Source organism: Aspergillus terreus, genomic scaffold (assembly GCF_000149615.1).
Source record: "Aspergillus terreus NIH2624 scaffold_5 genomic scaffold, whole genome shotgun sequence".
Lineage (NCBI taxonomy): Eukaryota > Fungi > Ascomycota > Eurotiomycetes > Eurotiales > Aspergillaceae > Aspergillus > Aspergillus terreus.
The window spans coordinates 1,338,285-1,361,218 of NT_165928.1; the positions used below are offsets into that span (position 1 = coordinate 1,338,285).

Here is a 22,934-nt window from a genome sequence, read left to right on the forward strand (position 1 = left end):
GGGCCGGAGGACGACGGCGGGTTTGTCAGGGTCATTGATTATTCGGTAGTAGTGGAGATAGTAAGAGATACTGTAGTAATGAATGGTATTATTATTAGTAGTATCAATCGGCGTTGTCCATGGAGCCAGCCAGACGGGAAGAACGACGGGAGCGGGGGGGAAGGATGGTCTCCACTAGGAGAGCATGGAATCTGCAAGAAGGGCGCAATGGCGATCGTCGTGATGGGATGATGATGCTGATGCTGATGGAGCGATGAGGAGAGAGAGGATGAGGATGGATGAAGGAGGAAGATGGTTGGAGAGGGAGAGACCCGGGGGAGAGGAGTCGCTCTGAAATCGGACGTATACGGAGTACCTAGGTATCATACCATGTTACAGTACTCGAGTTATGAGGTAAACCACTCAGTACCCAGTATATTGGGAGACATACATAGGGTACAGAAGATAGATATCGGTCGACCGGTGATATCAAATATTCCAACTATTATTTGTTTCTAACACCTTCATTGATATCTACCTTAGGTACCTAGGCTCTTACCAGGCGATTGATGCTTCCTCATACAGGTACCGTTCAGTACCACCGGCCGTGCCTGGATCAACGTCATCCGACTCAAGCTGCGACCTCACATTCCTTCCGTCCATCGTCCTCTCAACCATGACCCCCAACAGTGTCGCCTAACGCCGAAAGAACTGTGCGGCTGTGTACATCATGTCTTCAGGCAATTCGGTCCGCTCGACGGTCACTCCCTATCTGATTTACCTCGTCTTCGTCGTCACCTTAGGACCGCTACAGTTCGGCTACCACCTGGTATGACCTCCAATCGCGAGCTCTCTTCATTAATCGGATCTGACCACCATCCATTTGACCAGGCCGAACTCAACGCCCCCCAAGATGTCATTACGTGCAAACGAAAGACCATCCACTCGTCCGCAAACTCCATCGCTGATGCCCTACCGCAATGCATCCCCATGAACCCATTCCAGTTCGGCCTGGTTTCCTCCATTTATACCCTCGGTGGCTTCTTAGGTGCACTGCTGGCCGGTCCCATTTCCACCAAACATGGTCGCTTGTTTGCCTTACGTGCTACCACCGTCTTCTTTGTCCTGGGCCCCATCGCGGAGACGCTGGCGGCCAGTATTCCCGTGCTGAGTCTGGGTCGATTGTTGTCCGGGGTGGGCGCCGGCGCCGCCATTGTCGTCGGTCCCATCTACATATCAGAGATCGCCCCTCCCGGGGCTAGAGGCTTCTTTGGAGCCTTCACCCAGATCATGACCAACGTTGGGATCCTGCTGACCCAGTCTCTCGGTTATTTTTTGAGCGAAGGCAATATGTGGAGACTTATTCTAGTAGTCGCTGGGGCGATCGGTGGGCTGCAGTTCCTTGGTCTTTGTGTAGTTCCCGAAAGCCCTACCTGGCTTGCGGAGCATCAGCAGGCGAACCTTGGGCGGAAGATTCTTCAGCGGATCCGGGGGAAGAATGCTGATATCCAGGAAGAAATGGAGGGCTGGAGGAGCGCCGAAGCTCCTCAACCCGATTCCGCAGAGGAGCAATCGCTCCTCACTCCACCCTCGGGCAATCTGCCTCCAAAACAGCCACCCTTGACTATGGTGCGGGCAGTTACTGACCCTTACTATCGTCCTGCCATCGTGGCGGTTGTTGGAGTCATGATCGCGCAGCAATTCACGGGAGTCAATAGCATCATTATGTATAGCGTGTCCCTCCTGCAGAGTATCCTGCCGACGACTGCAGCTTTGTTGACTGTGGTGATCTCGGGCATCAACCTGGTTATCACTCTGGCCTGCTCTCCATTACCCGACAAGATCGGCCGGCGTGCCTGTTTGCTCCTCAGTATCAGCGGAATGGGATTCAATTCCATGTTGCTGGCGCTGGGGATTTATTTCAACCTGAAGGCGTTGTCTGCGATTGCCGTCCTCCTGTTCGTTGCGTCCTTTGCGGTTGGTCTTGGCCCCGTTCCTTTCATCTTGGCGTCGGAGCTTGTTGGCCCTGAAGCCGTGGGTGCGGCGCAGAGCTGGGCTCTTGCGGCTAATTGGATTGCTACCTTCATCGTGGCCCAGTTCTTCCCCATGTTGAATGAATATCTGGGTAGAGGCAAGATTTACTGGCTTTTCGCCGCCATGGCCCTTGTCCTTGGGGGTTTCATCTATGCTCGGGTGCCCGAGACTCGAGGCAAGGCCAGCGTTGACGAAGTATGGGGAAGGGAAGATCGGCGACGAGTGGACTAGATTTATCCGGTACGTTCCAGGATAGCTCAAGCCCCCGTGTATACTCTCCAACAGAATGGTATTGTAATTCCAGAGTTTTCTCTCCCCCGCTATCTTCGTAAGTAACTCCGGATCTATCTCCGCGATCAATGAAGAATAGGTAAACGATTAATCATGCGTATATGTAAGATCGATGCAAAGACTCGCCCTGAGCACACACCTCCTTCGTTTCTTTTTCTCTCTCCAAAGCAACCAATGGTGTGTACATAGAATGCGGTCCGTCTTCACCTCGCAGTGTTAACCAACTGCGGGGAAGTAATCGACTTGTCTTCTGGAAGGAGGTCATCATCATTGGCGGGACAATGGAGTCCTCGGACGTTTCACGTTCCCATGGGATGCGGTGGTTTTCCTTGGGAGATTGTCCTGGCCAGCAACCATACAACCATTATCGCAGTGCATATGATCCATGCGGGGCAATGACAGACCCAGAAGTAGAGTGCATAACGCCCAGCCAGTGAGCGATTAGAGCCAGAAGTTGATCGACTCCCAACAAATCTCGCGATGCATGTCCGGAGATACCGGCTTCTGCGATGTCAGTGATGTAGGTCGAGATTATTTTGGTTGCCTGGTCGGTGCCAGAGCTTTGCGTGCGCAAGGGAGATGACCTTCGTGGGACGATTAGTGGGGAACCAAGAGTTACCACACAGGCTGCTCTTGGCTGCTCAGCCTTGCCATCTGGATTGCCTGGAGGATGCCTAGTAATTATACTCTGTAGTAACACTCTGGACATTGAGATGACATCACACTAATGGTATGGGTCAAAATCAAGGTTCGTTGGTAACCCATAGAGAAGTTTTTTGGAACGCGGAGTCGGACTCCTGAAGGTATCTGTCAGCTTCGAAGAGCAGGCGATATGAATGGAGGAGCGGATGCATTGTGAAGTCAGTTGCCGTCAGCGTTAGACCACACCTGATGCTTCTAAGAATATTGTTGTTGCACCACCAGGGATTCTATACGGATCCATCGGGTACTATACTATAGTTAGACCCTGAGCCGAGCAATCGGATGGAAGTTGACAGAAGATACATAAACCGATATTCTTGTTCTTGTTATGATTACTGACCCCACCGCACCGCCTTTGGTTCCCCACTTGGGCCGAATGAGGCAGTGAAAGTGGCTGCCTACTAAATACCCTTACCCTGTGGCTCAAGAGAATCACCGCTATTTTCTTCTTCCCTCGTGTCTATCGTCTCCTACGAGAGAATTAACGCCCCTGATATGAGACACCCCGCTGCATCCGTGGAGGTCTCTCGTGCAGGTCATTCCTGCATGCCTCCGGAATCAGCCGTGAACTCGATGGGGATCGAGAGAGCATCGACCACCTATTCCGTGCGATGTTGAGGGCCCCCTAGTGATTTAGTTTCTCGACGGATCTCCACCACCACCATACAGATTCACCGTGTGAGAACCACGTTATATCGGCCTGTCACTCTGCTGCTCGATTTACCATTCTTCTTTCTCTTCCATTCCCCCGTCGTGTCCCCTACTCGTTGTTTTTTCAACTCTCCTCGCCCTTTCCTCCCCTCCCCTCCACACTAGTCCCTGTAATATCCCATCCAGCCTCAACCTCATTCCAACTGTCAATTGCTGTGTCTGTGTAATTCCCAGAAGACCCATTCCTCCTACGCTGTGGTCAGAGTCTGGGTCGAGCCCCATCTTGGTCGTTGCTTTTTTTTTATTTTCTTGAGCTGTCTGTTGGTCGTTCTGATCGACCCGAGCAGATCTTACGGAGTAGATCGTCATCCTTCTCCCGGGACTCCTCAACCTGTCAACCACCACCCGCCCTCCATCGCGGGAGTCCACCACTTGCTTCTCTCCTCTGCTGACTACACTACCCCATTGGAATTCAATTTGTTGATCATTGCATCCCTCTCTGCCTCCCCTTTTCATCTTCTGATTCCCGTTCGCCCCGTGGCCTTTTGACGCGACGTGTCCGTCTCCGTCACTGCTCCCCCGCACTGCCCACCTTCACCATGGTGCGGCTTCCGTTGCCACATCGCCTCAGCTCCCACCTGAGCGCCAAAAGCAATGCTTCCACTCCCGGTCAAAGTAGAAGCACCAGTCCAATGCGATCCGGCGATCCGAAGCCTCTGGTCCTGAAGGTGTCCGTATTACGAGTGAGTGAGACCTGGCCTGTCCCAACCCGAACCGCTCTGTCGATCGCCCATTTGCGGACCACATCAAGCAAGGAAGACACGGTGACTAATTGGTTCCATCACTGCAACAGGGGAGAAATCTAGCTGCAAAGGATCGTGGCGGCACAAGTGATCCGGTAAGTACCCCGCGTCTTTCCGGCTTGCGTGCCTGGCGCCCACTAATCACGGCTGCGCGTCTTCCAGTATCTCATCGTCACCCTTGGAGATGCACGCCAATCGACCCCGACGATATTCAAAACCCTCAATCCGGAATGGAACGTCACGTTCGAGATGCCCGTGGTGGGCGTCCCTCTGTTGGAGTGCATTTGTTGGGATCATGACCGGTTTGGGAAAGACTACCTGGGCGAGTTTGACATTCCGCTCGAGGACATCTTCTCGGACGGGGAGATTAATCAGGAGGTAAGGCTTGTCCATTGATCCGATCGCCGCGTGGGGTGCTCGTACTGAACCATGTCCTGGAAGCCCAAATGGTACACATTGAAATCGACACGGAAACCGACCAAGAAGAAGGATAGCAACATCTCCGGCGAAATTCTCATGCAATTCTCGTTGACCGATCCCGGAAACCCGTTGGCTACCCCACCCGAGATATACAATAAATTTAAACAGCTTGTGAGCTCGGGAGATGACGAGGACGAGTACCCCCAGGTCCCGCCGAACGACCTGGGCGATGTCGATGAAGAAACGTCCGACGAGACGGACGATCCTACGAAGCCGGAGGTGGTTGAGAAACGGAGAAGACGCATGCGACTGGCACGTCTCAAACGTAAATCTCTCGCCGCGAGAGCCTACCAATTCTCGGGTGCTGGCAACGGAGTACAGGGGATTGTATTTATGGAGATCGTTCGAGTTACGGATCTTCCGCCGGAACGGAATGGTGCGTCGTCCTCGTTCTCCATTTTTTGAATGCCCAGGCACAGCTACTGACCAACGTGCAGTTACTCGTACCTCCTTCGATATGGACCCCTTCGTTGTTACTTCGCTGGGTAGAAAGACTCTCCGGACGCCGGTCGTGCGCCACAACCTGAACCCGACGTACAACGAAAAGATGGTGTTTCAGGTCATGAAACATGAACAGTTATACACGATAAGCTTCACGGTCATGGACCGGGACAAATTCTCGGGAAATGACTTTGTCGCCTCGGCTGGGTTTCCCCTTCAAACCCTGATCCATGCCGCACCGGAAGCAGATCCGGAGACCGGCCTGTACAAATTCCTAGGCCCCAATCTTGACCCGACGGGTTCTGATGACTCCTCGTCCGGGACCAAAGGTGGGATCAAAATATCGGTTAGTCCGTCACCATCCACCCGGAGCTTGTCAAAGCTGTCAAGACCTGTTTTGAAGTCCAGGAGCTCCACTGCTTCCTTGCCAAATCAATTAACTCCGGAAAATGCGATCCCAATACCCCCTTCGTCTGTCCCGGAAAGCGGGAGCAGTATGCTATCTACCTCCGCCACTAGCAATGACGGCGGCGCCATTGCACCGCTCGAATCTGAGGGTCTCCAGACATACCGCATTCCGTTGACGCTCAAGAACAAGGAGCGCTGGGAAGACAAACACTTTCCAGAGCTGGTTATCAAGGCGAAATACATGCCTTATCGTGCCCTCCGGCAGCAGTTCTGGAGACTCATGCTCAAACAGTATGATGCCGACGACAGCGGCCGCATCGACAAAGTCGAGCTTACCACGATGCTCGATACCCTTGGTTCAACACTGAAGGAATCTACCATCGATGGCTTCTTCCACCGGTTTAGCGAGGAGAACCGGCCCAGCGAGACCATGGACCTGACGTTTGACCAAGTCGTGATGTGTCTTGAAGACACTCTTCAAGCGTTGCAGAAGGACCCAAAAATGCTCGCCAGGAGCCTGTACGAACAAACCTCTTCGACTGGCAGCCAAGAAAGCGAGGATCAATCCAACAGCGACGAGGATGAACTCGCAGTTGAAACCAGCACAGCCGCACCAGCCAACGCGGACCCGAATGACACATCTGTGCCAACGTTAGCCACCGAGGATCAGCCTTCTCCAAACTATGAAGATCTCCGCCCAGATGACCTGGGTGACGAGCGTGGCGAAGAGCATGTGATCGAGCTGCGGGAATGCCCTCTATGCCACCAGCCACGACTTTCAAAACGCTCTGACGCAGATATCATTACGCATATCGCGACGTGCGCGAGCCGAGACTGGCGGCAGGTTGACAATCTCGTGATGGGCGGCTTTGTCACCTCCAGTCAGGCGCAACGCAAGTGGTATTCGAAAGTCATTACCAAGATTTCCTACGGGGGCTACAGGCTAGGCGCCAACTCCGCAAACATCCTGGTGCAAGATCGGATCACAGGACAGATAAATGAGGAGCGGATGAGCGTTTATGTTCGCCTCGGAATTCGTCTGCTTTACAAAGGGTTGAAGAGTCGGGAAATGGAGAAAAAGCGAAGTAAGCGCAGTCTTTTTCTGGCCCACATAATGCCACGAGCAAGCTAACATGACGACAGTTCGCAAGATTTTGAAGTCGCTTAGTATCAAGCAGGGCAAGAAGTATGATGATCCCGACTCCGCGAGCCAGATCCGGGACTTCATCAACTTCCACCAGCTTGATATGTCGGAAGTTCTCCTTCCCTTGGAAGAATTTAAGACTTTCAACGAGTTCTTCTATCGTCAACTCAAACCGGGCGCTCGGCCTTGCTCGGCTCCGGATGAGCCCAGAATCGTTGTGTCCCCTGCGGATTGCCGGAGTGTCGTGTTTGACAGTATTGATGAAGCCACCAGTATCTGGGTGAAGGGACGAGAGTTCACCATTGAACGGCTTCTTGGTTCTGCCTACCCCGATGATGCCAAGCGGTATAAGAACGGGGCTCTGGGTATCTTCCGCCTGGCCCCTCAAGATTACCATCGTTTCCATATCCCCGTGGATGGCGTCATGGGTACCCCCAAGACCATCGAGGGAGAATATTACACGGTGAACCCGATGGCGATCCGTTCGGCTCTCGACGTGTATGGCGAGAATGTGCGAGTACTGGTGCCGATCGATTCCGTCGCTCATGGACGTGTGATGGTAGTGTGTGTCGGAGCCATGATGGTTGGCAGCACCGTCATCACCCGCCAAGCCGGAGAAAAGGTGGCGCGAGGAGAAGAACTCGGCTATTTCAAGTTTGGCGGAAGCACTCTCCTCCTGCTATTTGAAGATGGTGCTATGAAGTTTGATAAGGATCTCGTGGACAATTCGAAGGGAGCCCTGGAGACTTTGGTATGACATATTGTGAACTTTCTTTGTACAGAGAAGAGCGCTAACATTATCCGGTAGATCCGAGTCGGCATGTCCGTGGGCCACAGCCCCGAGATCCCTCAGTTCGAGCCTGACATGCCCAAGAAGGCAGAGAAGGTCACTCTGGAAGAGATGCAGGCGGCCAAACGTCGAATCGAAGGGAGCTTGGCTCCCCCGACGGACGCGCCTGTAGAAGCGTGATTGACTTGATTTGTATGTTTCTCGGTTCCCAGACGAGGTCATATCTTCACGGCGTTTTCAAATGATTCCGAACTGGCCCCGGTGCCGACCATTCTGAGCGATTTGTTCGCATCGTATAACATTGTCATCATGAAGTTGGTTGCAGAGAGGGTTGTATACATGTTTAGGCATTAGCTTGCGTCCTTGCTTGTCAACATATTCAACAAACCATAGCATTGTCCATATAAGTCTTTCAAGAGCAGATAAAGCAGATACGATATGAGACGACTAATTTGTTCCACGCGTTTTTCACCTTGTAAAATGTAGGAGAAAGAGCCCCAGAGCAGAGAGGCCCGACAGTACGTAGTTGGTGTTGTTCCCAAAACGGACTAGCGCCCTCCCCCCACGCGCCACGACCAAAACAACCGCGTGCTGCGGCGACTTGCAAGAGCCAAACCCCCCCCGTCAACCGCGAACGACGTCTGAAGGTTACGCCCTGCTGCGCAAGGAGCGTCTGGGACCATCCGCCCACCGACCTACTAATCTGGCTGGCATTTTCCGACTTGTTTCCATCAATTGCGGCTCCAGCGGAGCCAGTGGTCGAAAGCGCGCCTCCGTTCCGTTCACGCACGCCTTCGAACTCTTCCCCCGTATCCCGTTGACGAGTCGCCAACCAACCCGCTTGACGGCCTAGCACCACGCGAAAGAAAGGGCATCCACCGTATTCGATTGCTCCCCGACGGGTAAATCACAGAGAGACCTAGCTTGGACCGCCGCAGCACCGACCGAAGGAGTTTTCCACCTCCCGTCTCGTGCGTCCCGTGCAAGAAGTAACTTGTCCGGCTCCCACACGTCGCAGATAACGATTGCACTCTGACGGCTCTATCCACACGCTCGCTCATATCGGCTTTCTTGAAGACGATACTCGCGACAGGAATCGCCGCTCTGTCGATTGCGCCCGGTCCCAGTTATCCGCCCACCCACGCCCCGCCATCTCACCCGGTCCTGACATGACCGCCACTGTTCTGGTCACCCCTAGGACTAAGACGAAGCGTCGCGAGCCCCTGCAGCCTATTAATATGGCGACGTCCCAGACGCAGGCGCGTCCTGCGTCGTCTGCCGCGTCCGGCGGGACCGGCAGAAAGGGGACCCGTTCGAGCGCGCGGTTGAGCTTGAACAGCCAGGAAAGAACCGATGAAAACGGTCGTACCAAGCGAAAGGGTGAGTTTGTTTATTGTGCGCTGCGATCTTTCCCCGAGACGGAGCGGGCTTCCTGTCTACGGGGCCGGGGACGTTGCTGATTCTTGTGTCCTACAGGAGCGTTTGACGAAGATGTGGAAGGCTTCCAATTCAGTTTCAAGAGCAAGAAGGCAAAACCGTCCGTAGAGCCTGTTCCAGAGGTTCCCCAGCCTGCAGAGGATACCATCCCGAAGCCGTCCCCGCGGAGAGGCCGGCCACCCAAGAAGCGCGCAGAGGAGAAAGCCGAGCTTCCGGCTGAGTCGAAGAAAAGATCGGCAGAGGCGCCATCAAAGAAACAGTCACGGGGCACTGCTAAAGTCGCCGCGCCCGAACCTGAACCTGAACCGCCTACCGACACGCGCTCGACGCGCAAACGCGACCACCTCGAATCGATACCCTCCGAGAAGAAACGGAAGAAAGGACGTTCGAGGACGTCAAATGCCAATGATCACCGGAACGGCTATGTTTCTCCCGAGCCACACTCCACGACGGCTACCATCGCGCTGCCTATGGCCGATACGCCCGTCATTCAGCGGAATAAAGAGATGAGGGGCGCAGCGAAGGGCTCGAAAGGAAACAGGCGAAGCAGTCTCGGCATGAGGGGTCGTAGAGCTAGCTCTTTGATTGATTCTGGAGCGTCGAATGGTGAGGAAGATTTCCAACGTTTTTTGCGTGGCGGCGTGCTGACCGGGATAACAGCATTGCCTCACAAGGAGGTCAATGCAGCGGACTTTTACAAACACATTGCCGCTGATCTTCCCGAGCCACGTCGAATGAGGCAACTGCTCATCTGGTGTGCTACTCGGGCAATGGGACAGAAGCCGTCGGGATCGCGCTCTGAAGACGAGAGTGCTCGTCTGGCGGGTAAGTCTGGGCTTTGTCGAAGAGACGGATTGGATGCTGATTTGTACCAGCGCGTGTGATTCAGGAGGAACTACTCAAAGACTTTTCCACCAACTCGGAACTTTCGAACTGGTTTGCACGGGAAGACGTGAATCCTCCGGCTGTTGTGGTCAAGAAACCCAACCCCAAGAACGTGCAGAACACGGACAAGATCAAGGAATTGGAGGAACAGATACAAAAGTATGCTCGATTCCGGTTCCAACCAAGGACTAATTGTTAACCACTCCGGACAGGCTGCAACGAGAGAGACAGGCTCTCAACGCACTCCTTCGGCCACCCACCATCCCCTCAATCAAGACAGACGCGCAGCAGAGCACGAGGCTATCTGGTCAAGAGCTCTCAAAATCCGACCCCAAGCGACCTACAAATGGGCTACCACCGGCACCTGGATCGATCGATTCATCGCTGTTGGACCCATCCCAGCGGAAGCTCTTCGAGCTATTAGGTTCAGAGGCTACGAAACGATCTACGAGCGAGGCATCCCAGGCAGAACGACAATCCGCAGAGACCAGCATGTCGGCCTCATTAACGCCCGCCATTGTATCCACACGTCTCTCCCGCATTACAACCACACTCGCCCCAACGCTCGACTCGTTTGCGGCCGGCATGCACGATATCGAACTCTACCGGGCCATGTCAGACACGGTATCGTCCCGGGTACTGCGTATCTGCGCGGAACGATTAGACGAGCGGGACGCGAGAAACGCCATGCGCCGACTCGCTATAGAGGGAGATGGCTCAAGCAAAGAGCTCAGTCTACGACAACGACCCAAGGAGGATCTGGGGCTGATTCTTGGTGCTTTGAGCCGGCTGGAGAGACGGTGATATTTGGAACGATGTGATGTAGGACAAGGGTCTCATTTTCTTGTCATGTACTTTGGTTTTGCGCCTGGCCAGGGCACGATCATGGCTACTTTGGGTTAAAGCATGCGAGCAATGGAGTTGGGGTGTTTGACGGGGTTTGAGCCACTAGGACTACTGCAATAAGATATCACGTTTGTATCGTCTGTGTTCTGTTTTCAGTTTTCATCGTAGATGCAGAGGCTGGTTGAAGAGGTATGCGTCTAAAGTCATGTGCTGTGCGCCCTAAGACTTCTTGAGTCCAACCTTATGTCTAGTTTGATCTATGCCGTTCATTCCTAATCAGAACGGCTAGCAAACCCCGCCAATATTAAAAGCATAGTATCTGAGAGTAGGAAGGCTTGTGTTGAGTCCCCCAATTCGCGTTGAAAGAGGAGGTTGGCATGCCGACAGCGACTGGTATGCCTGGTCCACTTTTGTTATCTCTTCTCAGGGAGCCAAGGGCTTTGCCTGCAGAAGACTACGACGTAACACAGTAGACATACCGGATGACTAGATCATGGAGAAAGAAACACGGTATCGTTGCGGCAGGTGCCCTTTGCCGATCGATTGTGTCTGTAACCGCAGCATGCGAGTCTGCTGAGAGAAAATGCAGTGACGGCAGAAGCACTGAAATCACACGGACGCTTCCTGAAGTCGACACACAAGCAGCAGACGTTATCATGGACCTGCGCACGGTTCACTCGATTCTCGACAGGGGTACGCATGCATTCCAGCATATTCTTCCGGCTATCCTCCGAGCTGCATGGTCATCTTTTCGGCGCTGATAAAGGTGATGTGCAGGGCGCACGGACAGCTGTAGCCAGAATGCCGGCAGAACTCCATTGTTGGGCAGCAATGCTCAACCCTCCTGAGATAGGGGCTATCAGTCTGGTGTAGTCGGTGTAGAAATCAGGTTACTCCTAACCAGGGGTGTTGCTTAGCGCGCGAGTATCGTACTTTGGCAACGGAATGATCCAGTCCCAGTTGGAGGCGCATTCGCTGTACCTGATACAGGCCCACGGACGCCACCTTCCTTTCTAACAGGGCAGAAGAGAAGGTTTCGAGTGGAATCTGCCGGGGATCCGGGATGGCATTGACGGAAGGGGGCGGTCATGAGTCAGGATGCCGTGATGGTGTATGCAACAGTAAGGTTGACGCGTTAGATAAAGTCTCGGGAATGTGCCAGATAACGTCTGCCTTGGTAGCGAGTGGTCCAAGATAGAGAGGGCGACTGCCGACGCCGTTGACAAGATGTCATTGTGCAGGAGATTTCTTTCCTTCCATGTGACCCGACCCCTCTGGTCGTCCAAGACCCATCTAGATCGAATTTAGCCGGTGGAGGTTTGAGATCCTTTGCATTTCCTCACAAGGCTACTGCAAGTGTAGCAGAGCTAGCTGGCCGGCACTAGCGTCCCGGACTAAAAGCGAGTAGAATATTCTCTGCTGGCCACATGACAGGATAATTGGGGACTGGGGCGATCTAGAAAGCTCGGCGGACCCAAATGTCGCCGACGATGTTCGCGATAAGTGTCGTGCGTGGGCGGAATTGTGGATCCTCGCAGCCTGGAAGCCAGAATTTTCTCTGGATCTCTGCTAGTCTGCTTCGTTTCACGCCATCCGGGATACACACCACAGGGTTGGGCTGGTTTCGGCCACGAGGGATCCATCTTTGATTGGGCCATCATTGTTGGCGATCGGCAGGAGAGACTTGCTTTGGTTGTCCTTGTTTGAGGCGAGATGCTTGGGAGCTCCTGAGGTGCGATCTATTATGTAATATCTATCTCCATCACCCAGAACATATCAAACGACCAGGCCAGAGGAACGTTCATGTGATACTGAATCCCACTGTTAGCGCTTGTTTTATCCTGTTTTGGTTATTTTCATGGTTGAGATGGAGATAGACGGACGGCCTAGGGCAACGGGGTCACATGACTAGCCTGCAAACACAGCTCATGTTTCTGGTGATAGTTGATTTCAAGGCTGTCCAACCACCAGGCATGCTGACTTATGGAGTCCAAGATGAGGCGGCAGGTAGTTATTGTTTAAAAGCCACCGGAAGTGTCAGAGCCTCCACCGACTGTGGTGGTCTCGGCAATAACAGGAAGATCCCCGTCGAGAGAATCAGAATTAAGCTCGGACCCACCTGTGCCAGAAATAGCAGCAGGGACAAATAAGCATTGTTTGATAGCCCTTGTTGATAACTTATCATGATAACCGTCATTGTCATCATCATCATATCATCTTAGTCCGTGGAATCACCAACTGGCCCTCACACCTCTGTCCACTTTCAACGGCTTCCTAACCCCACAATCCGCCAACCGCTGATGACACCCGAATGCATTCACAGCCGTCCCGGCTCGGCGTCATTGCGTTCCCCGGTGCAACGGAGAGAATCTCTGCTGCCTTCCTGGGCCTGAAGCTACGACTTGGCCCCTGCGTCCCAGTCCCGGTCGCGAGATGAAGCTCGCCGGTAACTTGGGTTGGACGGAAAAGGAGCTAGATCTGTCTTTGGTCGCACGAAAACCGTCGCGATGACAGCATGACGACACCAGACGATGCGACCTCGTTACCATGTCTCTGTTTAAGGTTTTCTTGCCAGAGACTCAGACAGCGAATGCCCGGTCGTTCAGCTGCAGCCTCTGGGGATGAGGACACCGGGGTCAGTACGACATAAGTGATCCCACGCACCGGTCAACCGACCGAGCGTTACTGTGTCCGCTTCTCTTGCTTCTACCCCTGAGGGTTCTGCAATGTGCATACTCCGGAGTCAGTTGTGTAACTAAGGTGCCGCACAGGTAGCTCCTTTTTCAACGATAGATCGTCCATGTTGTTATGGCAGCGCTCGAGGACGGGAGTAACGTTGGAATAATCATCGTCCCTCTGTCCAATATTCAATTACTCGCGACAGTTGTTCTGTTCTAATAATAAGGTGTTTTTGTAGATCATGCCGTGAGTTATCCAGCCCACCACGAATATCACCACGAATATCACTGGGAGCGATAGCAGAAGAACTATGAATAGACACCATGTTTCAACCCTTATAAGAGAAACTCTGTGGCGATAAGGTTGACATGTAAGGAGAATATTGAATCTGAGACATGATTTGGACGCAGCATGCCGACTGACGCACAGAATGAGGCTAGTTCCGACCTCGATCGACCGGAAAGATTGATGTGTAGTGCATCTAAAAGAGAACTTGAGTCGTGATGGATGAGTGTATTTCGATTGCATGGTGTAGATATGGACCCACAGGGCACCTAGACAATAATGTACTCCGTCCTCCGTATCAACTGCACTACTGCTGCGTCACGAGAAGGAAACTTGTTCCATATGGAAAAAGCAAAACACCGCCGGTCGATCGTGGATCCTCAGGGACGGCGTTTCTGCACGCAGGGGTGGGGGGCAGCCATAGGGAGCGCAGCAGATTCGTAACCGGGATTTGACATGCAGCTGCATCAGCCTCTCCTCTTCCTCCTCTCCTCCTCTCCACCACCCCTTTCCTCTCCCTCCTCTTCCTTCTCTTCTCTTCTTTCTTCCTCCTCCTCACCATCCCATCCGATCCATGCGATGATCTGCGTCTCCAGCGGTTTCGTAATCAGCTCAACCGCCTCTCCTGACCGGTTTCTCCTCCTTCTGCTATCGCCGTGACCCACACACACGCAACATCAGGCGACAGCCATCAATGATTGTGTGATATGTGCCTGAATCATTTCATCCGACGCTCCATTCCCAAACGTCCGTGCATGCTCCTCGGAGCGTCGTCATCGGTGTCTCTCGGTCCATTGTGTCCTCCCGGCATTCATCTTCGGGTTGCCGAGACCTGACGTGCTGAGGATCAACGCTCCTATTCGCACATCCAAACCGCCACGGGGGTCCTGGGTCCAGGCCGACCGGCCGATCGTTCGTGGGTCCCAGTCAGCTCGCGTCCCTGGTTGTCTTCCAGCCGGTCCCGGTTCGGGCGCTAAACTTGGGAAGACTATGCGATAAACTTGCTCCTCGGGGATCCACCCGGCCTTTTGCCTCCCGCGATAGAAATACCAGAAAAAAAAAATTCTATCATGAACGCCTGCATACTGAGCTTATCTTCTTCGGCACTACTGTCATTGGACCCATTGTCCTCTCGGGTCTAGAGCTTCCAGAAGGATGATCCAGGCTCCTCCGCTGGTCGAGCATGGCCACCGCCCGTCTGGATTATTTATCCAAATTTCGTAAACGACACGAAGGAAAGACAAAAAGAATCCGGTGTTAGGAGAGACAAGCCAAGCTAAAGGAATTCATCTCAACTAGACTACGCGACGATCAATATCCCTTTCTCCCAAATTGGTCCTCCTAGCCAAAGTGCCTCGCTCTTGGGCCATGATTGTGGCACCGTATCGTGGAGCCCGTGGAACCACTTCCGTCGACAGCCATGGTCGTGTCCCTGATAGTAGGGGAAAAACAGCTCTGCTGTTTATGCGTCTGAGCGCCGTTCTAGTCTTTCGGGGTTGGGTGTCACACTTCCGCTGACTTTTTTTTAAATCTGGATCCCTCATGGTCAAATCCATTGGTCGAGAGGCTGGGCACTCTAATCTGTGATATTTCGTTCGAATTTGCCAATCGATTGCTAAAATCCCCTGCCTGGCCCCAGTCAACTGTGATTCATATGAAGACTTGTTGCCGCTATCATCGCCTTTCCTTCCCCCGGTGATTTATCATCGTGGCAAAGCCAAGCAACAACCTGATACAAAATTGTCCTGGTCCCTTCTCTCCCCCTAACAGAACGTCTCACTCGGTTGTCTGTCGGATACTGGACCCCCAGCAAAAGGACGAATTTCCCTCTATATTACTCCGCAAAGGATCTCGCTACATAAGCCCAGGACAGATCGCCCACATCTATCTCTTCATATGATCAATCCTGTACACTGTGCACGGTGATTGGATTGTCTGTCTCTATCCGCGGGCTCGCAGTACCAAATTTCACCTGCTTCCATACTCCCGTACATCTGACGACACACGATCTGGATTATTTCTCTATCCTATCACCTGCCTCGGATCTTGCATCATTCTCCCTTGAGTGAATACAGTCTATACCGGATCTCTCGGTTGGACCCCTTTTTCGTTCTTCAACAACCTGGTTCTCCTGCTTGGACGCCACAACTTGTCCTAGGATTTCGACTATGCATCCGTGACGTATTATCATTCCTTCTTGCGGGACTCTCATCCCTTCCTTCCCACTCAACGGTCTCCTATCCAGTGGTTGCGCCCAAGGTACCACTATACTCAGGATATCTGGCCTGTGCCTCTGAATTTTCCTGGCAAAAATTCCACAAGGTATGTCCTACTTTGGCATCAGCCTCCTTGACATTGGATTGTTTGGCGTATTCTTGGCCTGATGCAACTCCGTATCTGACCCATATCGTCATTAGACCAGAGGAAGCTCAACACATCATCCCTGACAAGTGGTTTCAGAAGGTTGCTGGTGAACCAAGGAGTCCGACAAGTAGAAGGACCAGAAGACCATAACGGGAGACAGAAAGCAACGCTGTAACCCGAAACAGGAACCAGACACCTCGTCAATACCAGCCTTGCCTGATATCCCAAAGTCCACAATGGCTGGCGGGTATTTTGATCTGCCGATAACCTCGTCCAGGCGTTCGAGCCTTGCTGATGGGCTTGGAGGTACAGGCAGATCATCTGCAGGGCCGCGTGTATCCCCCCTATTGAGTCCCAATGAGAACCCAGTAGAGAGACCTATGGACCCCAGTGGAGCTCAGACCAAGCCCAGGAATGCTGGCATTCTCAAGAGCACGAATCGCGTCAAATTCAGTGTGAGCGAGGCCGGTATTCGCATGAGCCCATACGGATCGACGTCAGAGACCCAGCCTGATACAAGGGGTTCCTCACTCCCGCAGAGACCATTGCCCATCGCCAGCATTCCAACGGTGGACAAAACAACATCCGAGACCCAATCATTGCCCCTGGTTGATATCAGTCCGAGCTCTCCGGTAGGTGTCACGGGCCTAACGGTCCACTCGCAAGCCAGTTCTCCGGGGCTCGTTGGCGACGATGAAGTCAGCTATGAGAAGGGAAAAGCAATCCATTCTGCACAAGAAAGAGCTCAACGACTAGCGTCTCTCCTGGGTCGTCCCGCAAAGTCTCCTCGGCCTAGCCCTTGGTCCAGTCAACCATCGTCTATCGCGTCTACTCCCACTGAGGTGGTGCTGCCCTCTGAAGATGGGGATGAGATTCCCATGATCAGCCTCTCCGAGAAACAATATAACTACTTCTCTGATGATGAAGACGACGCCCTAGTTGGAACACAAGCCACACGCACCGCCGAAGCTCACCAGCTTGTGCGACAAATGACTCGCAAGGATTTCAACTTTTTCACCCGGATCCGCGCTCCTTCACCTGGTCTCCGCTCCGGCCAGGTCACCCCCATCGAGGAGAGAGACCCCGACGCCTACGTCGAGCGCCCTTCTCATTACCGTGGCGGGATCCTCTCTTCTCTTTTAAAGCTCTACGACCAGCCTGGTGCTAGCAACTACTACTCACGCGGCCGACATGGCCACTCGCGTCAGAATAGCTCAGGAGACTTCAGTGGCCGAGGGTTATCACCCGACCCTTCGTGGAAGCCCCAGCGTCCCAGAAAGTGGTACGAGAAGTCGCCCAACCAGTCTACATCCTCTCTGGCTGGTTCTACGGCCAAAAACTCCTTTACCTCGCCTATTGGGATGCTCAAGCGCTCGCGGAGCAGTGGGGCAATCCCCGGCGTGCCTAAACGGATGGGCAAGCCACAGCTAGAGGATGAAATCCGAGTGACTGTCCACATCGCAGAACTCCTTTCCCGCCAACGATACCTGATCCGACTTTGCCGTGCCCTGATGAGATATGGCGCCCCTACGCACCGTTTGGAAGAATATATGAAGATGACCGCTCGGGTCCTGGAGATCGATGGTCAGTTCCTGTATATGCCTGGGTGCATGATCATCTCCTTTGATGATCAATCCACCCATACCACGGAAGTGAAGCTGGTCCGAAGCCCCCAAGGGGTTGACCTGGGAAAGCTATCCGAAGTACATACGATCTACAAGGAGGTGATTCATGATGTGATCGGCGTCGAGGAGGCCATTCAACGTTTGGATGAGGTCATGAAGAAGAAAAACACATACCCAGTCTGGCTCCTTGTTTTGGTACACGGCTGCGCGAGCGCCAGTGTTGGACCTTTTGCCTTCAACGCCCGACCCATCGATATGCCCCTCTGCTTCGTGCTGGGTTGTCTCTTGGGCATTCTCCAGCTTGTCCTCTCTCCCCGATCAGATCTCTACTCGAACGTTTTTGAAATCTCCGCCGCCGTGTTGACCTCCTTCTTGGCCAGAGCATTTGGCTCCATTCGATACAACGGTGACCGGTTGTTTTGTTTCTCCGCCCTTGCTCAGTCCTCCATTGCCCTCATCCTTCCGGGATATTTGGTCCTGTGTGCCAGCCTGGAGCTGCAGTCGCGCAGTATTGTGGCCGGGTCCGTCCGCATGGTCTACGCCATCATCTACTCCCTGTTCCTGGGCTTCGGAATTACGGTTGGCACGGCAGTCTATGGCCTCTTGGACTCGGATGCGTCCTCGGCATACACATGCCCTGCCAGCCCGATCACAAACGAGTATCTCCAACGCTTCCCCTTCGTCATCTGTTTCACTCTCTGCCTGGCGATTGTCAACCAAGCCAAGCCGAAACAAATCCCCATGATGCTGGTCATCTCCTTTGCCGGATACGTGACCAACTACTTTGGGACCAAGCGGTTCTACTCCAGCACCCAGATATCTATCGCCCTAAGCGCCTTCGTCATCGGCGTCATGGGAAACCTGTACAGCCGGCTGCGACACGGTCTGGCCGCCGCAGCGATGCTCCCCGCGATCTTTGTGCTCGTCCCGTCTGGCCTGGCGGCGAGTGGATCGCTGATCTCTGGGATCGCGTCGGCGGAACAACTGACCACAAAGACCACCCCTTACTCCGTCATCTCGAACGGCACTCAAGGCTTCGTCGATGCCGCCAAGAACATGACAGGGTCGCCTTCCTCCCAATCTGAATTCAACGGCGTCGTGTTCGACATTGGATACGGCATGGTCCAGGTGGCAGTTGGCTTCACCGTCGGGCTCTTCCTCGCTGCCTTGGTTGTGTATCCTCTAGGCAAGAAGCGGAGCGGTCTGTTCAGCTTCTAATATACATACATACATACGTCATGTCTTTTGCAGGGGACACAATTGTCGTGTTGTTTCAGCGATCTTGGACTTGCGTTTCTGTTCCGTTCTGTCTTTCTTCGGCGTCTGAATACTTTTGAGATTCCCATCATATACTATCCGCATGTGTTTGTTTGGCTAGCCTAATCGTTTCCTTTTGTCTCTTCTCATGTCACGCTCGCATCCTGTCTGCATTATCGCATTCTTTCTCATTTGTATGGTCCAAGGCCTGTTTTGTTGGAATTAGCGATCTCTGGTCTTTCCTGTATTTCCTTTTTGTTTCTCGAAGACATTGATTGGCATTAGATAGTCTCTCTTTGGTTGGGTTTCTGGGCGTTCTCTATTGATAATTGAGCGATTTACATACAATATATAGAGGACATATGATACACGACTCTCAAGCTGATTGTCTTGGTTACATCATCTAATAAATAGTATTTTGCGAGCTACAAACTCGCCTGATGCATAGACTTGTCCAAAGGACAGGGCCCTTGCATCATGACAGATAAAGCTTACGTTTAACGTTTTGCATGGAATCATAGGTTTACGTCATGTGCATAGCACGCCAACATTATTATTGCGGAAACTTGCTTGATAAGTATGTGTTCATCATGTGTGCAGATACCTAGTACTACCTAGATACATGGAGGGGGCAAACAAGCCAATGGCTGTACGCACATAGCCAGATGCACGTACGGTTGAACGATCGATTCTGAAACAATCCAGGCCTCTCCACTGATGATAATTGCATGTCCATGAGACGGAGACAACCTCCCAATAAACCCAGTCGAAACGAGTTTCCGTAGTTGAATTTCAAATCCAAGTCTCATTCACCAGTCTGTCCAAGGGCGGGAAAAAGGATGGTGGGCAATAGAAAGCAGAACCAATAAGTAATATGAGAGAAAGAAAGATCAGACACTCCAAGAATGAAAAGAGTAGATCGGCTTTGGCGTCCAGCAAGAACCAAAATCCAATTGTCCGTTCTTGAGTGGAAAAGAAGACAAAACATCACTAAAGGAAAGATAGAAGCAAAAGAAAGACATCATTCAAGGCTTTGCACGTCCGTAAACATCTCAGTCACATTATGTACGATGATCGCGTTACATGATCGGGGTCTTCCGCTTTTCAGCGCTGGAAAGCACAAGCATCGGAGTCTTGCGCCGTTCCGAACCCTGAGCCACCGTCTTCTGGCCTGCGACGACAGCAGCCACCGAAGGGGAAGATCCCGTCGGAGAAGAGACCTGGTCCGAGCGAACATCGGTGAACTTGCTACCGAAGTAGCCCCCATCTTCACTGACCGGAGTGGTGGTGGAATACGGGCTGTCCTGAGAGCGACGCTCCCGAGAAGATCTTTCCTTCCTCTCGGAACCAATAGCACCGTTGGCTGCGGCACGAAGACTACCCAAGCTCGGCTTGCTGGAAAGGCTTCCGCTGCGAACGGTGGCGTCGTCTCCGTCGGAGAACGTAAACTCTTTCTCGCTCGCCGGAGTATTGGTGCCACCGCTGCTGTGATAGCTCCGAGTCTCTCCACGCCGTTCGATGCCCGCACGCACCAGGTTGTGCACAGCACGTCGCCGCTGACGGGTGGCGAAGTTCTTGCTTCCCTCATGTTTGGACGTGGGCTTCGCGACGAGTTCCTCCAAAGATGGAGGGCCGCGAGGCTGACGGATCGGGTGCTCGCCCGCACGGCCTTGACCAGGTCCGAACGTACCAGTGGCCGGTGTCTGAGGAATGGTAGCTGTCCTTGGGGCAGCCGTGGTGCTGTTGTTCGCGCGTGCCGTATCAATGGGAGCCTTGGTGGCAGGGTTGATGGACGAACTCTTCTTGTGGCCTCGGCGGAATGCATTGGCGGATGGAGGCGGCAAGGGGACAGTTTCCCTGGGCGGAGACGGGCTGTTACGGGGCGGTGACACTGGCTGTGCAAAGTTCATCGAGGGCTGGGACGATTCCGCAGGGGGGGAGACTTCGGCGCGGAACGCAGGGACATGCATGGCGGGCGACTGGATTTCTTCCTCCTGGTAGGGACTCTCCTGCTGGAAGCTGTTGTCATAGATGTAGTTCTGTTGGCCAGTAAGGGGGTTGTAAACCGAGAAGAGTCCTGGTTGACCAGGTACCGGCTGGACGACCGGCTGGACGCCCTGTTGGAGCTGTTGTTGGTAAAAGCCCATTCCTGGCATGGAAAGCGTAGGGAGCTCCTGGGGCTGACTCATAGGCATGCCGAGGTTCAGACCCTGGAACTGCTGGGCTGCAGCCGTAACACTGATCAGTTGCTGCTGGAGACGCTGTTGCTGAGCTGCCAGGAAGAGGTTCGTGGACATCAGTTCCGCATAGAGACTCTCGTCGATCTGCGAATCGTTTGAGAGATCGAGGGACGGAGGAGCGAGCACCTGCTCGGGCAGAGTGTACATGGGGCGACCGGTGTTCATGTCCAGGCCTTGGTTCATGGCCATTGAATGGCGAGGAAATCCAGTTCCCATCGCAGTCTGCGGGATCCGTTCAGAGGTCCGGTTCGAGAGATTTCCATACCGGTCGCCCTCCATGCCGTAGTGCTGCTGACGCTGAGAGACCGATGGCACAGTAGCCGATTTGGGGGCGGTCCTGAGCCCTGCCAGGAGATGGGAGCGACTGGTGCGTGGAGTAGGAATCGGGGCCGACGGTTGGGACTCATCGATGGTAGAGATGTGCGGGGGAGGCACGCTCAGCCGTTTAACGTTGGGACCCTTTCTCCGAGAGGCAAAACCGGAGGTGGGAACTCCCAGGGAGCTCCCATTGTTGAAAGTCGAATTGTAAGTCATTTGAGCAAGACCACCGGTGTCCATGCTCAGGGCCAGGTTGTGAAGTATAAGTGTATATGTGCAAGAAGAAAGCCGGTAGACAGCGAGTTGCAGTCTCTGGTAATCACGCGCGTAAGGTCGTCGATCAGCGAGAGGAATGGATGAGATGGATTAGATGATTACGGCCGTGTGGAGCAGTCGTGAAGGACCGGCGGCTATTCGACACTAAACGCTTCGGTGTGGTATATGTTATTATGCAAGTGACAAGGGTACCAAAAACGTGATAATCCCAAAGGAGGCTGGACTCGCGTTAGCTGAGGCAGTCTTGGGCGAGAGAACACGATGGGCAGCCTACCGACTGGAGCGGAAGCGATGCAGAAACCCAACCCCGCGAGCGAGAATTAAAGAACGGTGATTAACAGCCTAAGGCGAGAATAATCGGATCCAAGGGAGCACGCTCGAGATGCACGACAGACGCGACCGGACGTCGAGGCACAAAACCAGAGGGTCTCAAGAAGAGATGATGATGGATGGACGGGTATCCGGTATTAAAGACGAGAAGGGTATAACGGGCGAGAGATGCTCTGCAGCTCTCGGCAGTAGAAAGAGATCGCTCGAGGAAAGGAAAAATAAAGATTCGACACGAGGACGCAACGTAGGAGACGGAGATGTCGTCGTGATGGAGCTGGCTTTAACTTCCGAGTCGTCGAGACAAACAATGATCGGGGGAGGTTCTTAGTCAGGACGTAAGGGGGGAGATGGACGAAAGGAGTCCAGGAACGCCGACCGGATCGTCGCTGGTGAAACGAAGGATATAATGTCTTTTTGAATGGGTTTTCTGAAGGTAACTAACTCTTCACGGGAAACAAGTGCAACACGATCGTGGAGAGAGAAAGAAAGGAAGAAAGAGGGAGAGGGGGGGGATGGGAGAGGAGACGAAAGAAGGTGAGGATGGAGAGAAGAAGAAAGTTGATGGGGGAAAGATGATGGGGAGAGTTTCAGGCGTCGTCGGCTCTCGGCGCGTGTTTTTTTCTTTTCTTTTTTTCCCTCGCTTTTTTGGCGTGTCAGACCCCAGAGCCA

General features: G+C 53.3%; 5 protein-coding genes across 5 annotated transcripts; 4 read left to right on the forward strand and 1 right to left on the reverse strand.

Annotated features, from left to right (window-relative positions):
• Window positions 1-709: 709 nt before the first annotated feature.
• ATEG_04034 (putative MFS glucose transporter) lies at window positions 710-2,244 on the forward strand (the record flags this gene model as incomplete). Its single annotated transcript, XM_001213212.1, has 2 exons — window positions 710-808; window positions 871-2,244. The coding sequence occupies 2 exons, from the start codon at window positions 710-712 to the stop codon at window positions 2,242-2,244; spliced, it is 1,473 nt and encodes a 490-aa protein (XP_001213212.1).
• A 2,012-nt stretch (window positions 2,245-4,256) lies between these two features.
• On the forward strand, window positions 4,257-7,903 carry ATEG_04035 (putative phosphatidylserine decarboxylase Psd2; the record flags this gene model as incomplete). The annotated part of the gene is made up of 7 exons (XM_001213213.1): window positions 4,257-4,400; window positions 4,511-4,555; window positions 4,623-4,838; window positions 4,902-5,316; window positions 5,378-6,874; window positions 6,933-7,684; window positions 7,742-7,903. 7 exons carry the CDS (start codon window positions 4,257-4,259, stop codon window positions 7,901-7,903), a joined length of 3,231 nt encoding a protein of 1,076 aa, XP_001213213.1.
• A 1,058-nt stretch (window positions 7,904-8,961) lies between these two features.
• Window positions 8,962-10,849, forward strand: ATEG_04036 (Mis12-Mtw1 family protein; the record flags this gene model as incomplete). The annotated part of the gene is made up of 4 exons (XM_001213214.1): window positions 8,962-9,103; window positions 9,200-9,985; window positions 10,036-10,204; window positions 10,258-10,849. 4 exons carry the CDS (start codon window positions 8,962-8,964, stop codon window positions 10,847-10,849), a joined length of 1,689 nt encoding a protein of 562 aa, XP_001213214.1.
• A 5,606-nt stretch (window positions 10,850-16,455) lies between these two features.
• Window positions 16,456-19,062, forward strand: ATEG_04037 (threonine/serine exporter family protein; the record flags this gene model as incomplete). The annotated part of the gene is made up of 1 exon (XM_001213215.1): window positions 16,456-19,062. One exon carries the CDS (start codon window positions 16,456-16,458, stop codon window positions 19,060-19,062), a length of 2,607 nt encoding a protein of 868 aa, XP_001213215.1.
• Window positions 19,063-20,180: 1,118 nt separating this feature from the next.
• ATEG_04038 (uncharacterized protein) lies at window positions 20,181-21,899 on the reverse strand (the record flags this gene model as incomplete). The annotated part of the gene is made up of 1 exon (XM_001213216.1): window positions 20,181-21,899. The coding sequence occupies one exon, from the start codon at window positions 21,897-21,899 to the stop codon at window positions 20,181-20,183; it is 1,719 nt and encodes a 572-aa protein (XP_001213216.1).
• Window positions 21,900-22,934: the final 1,035 nt, after the last annotated feature.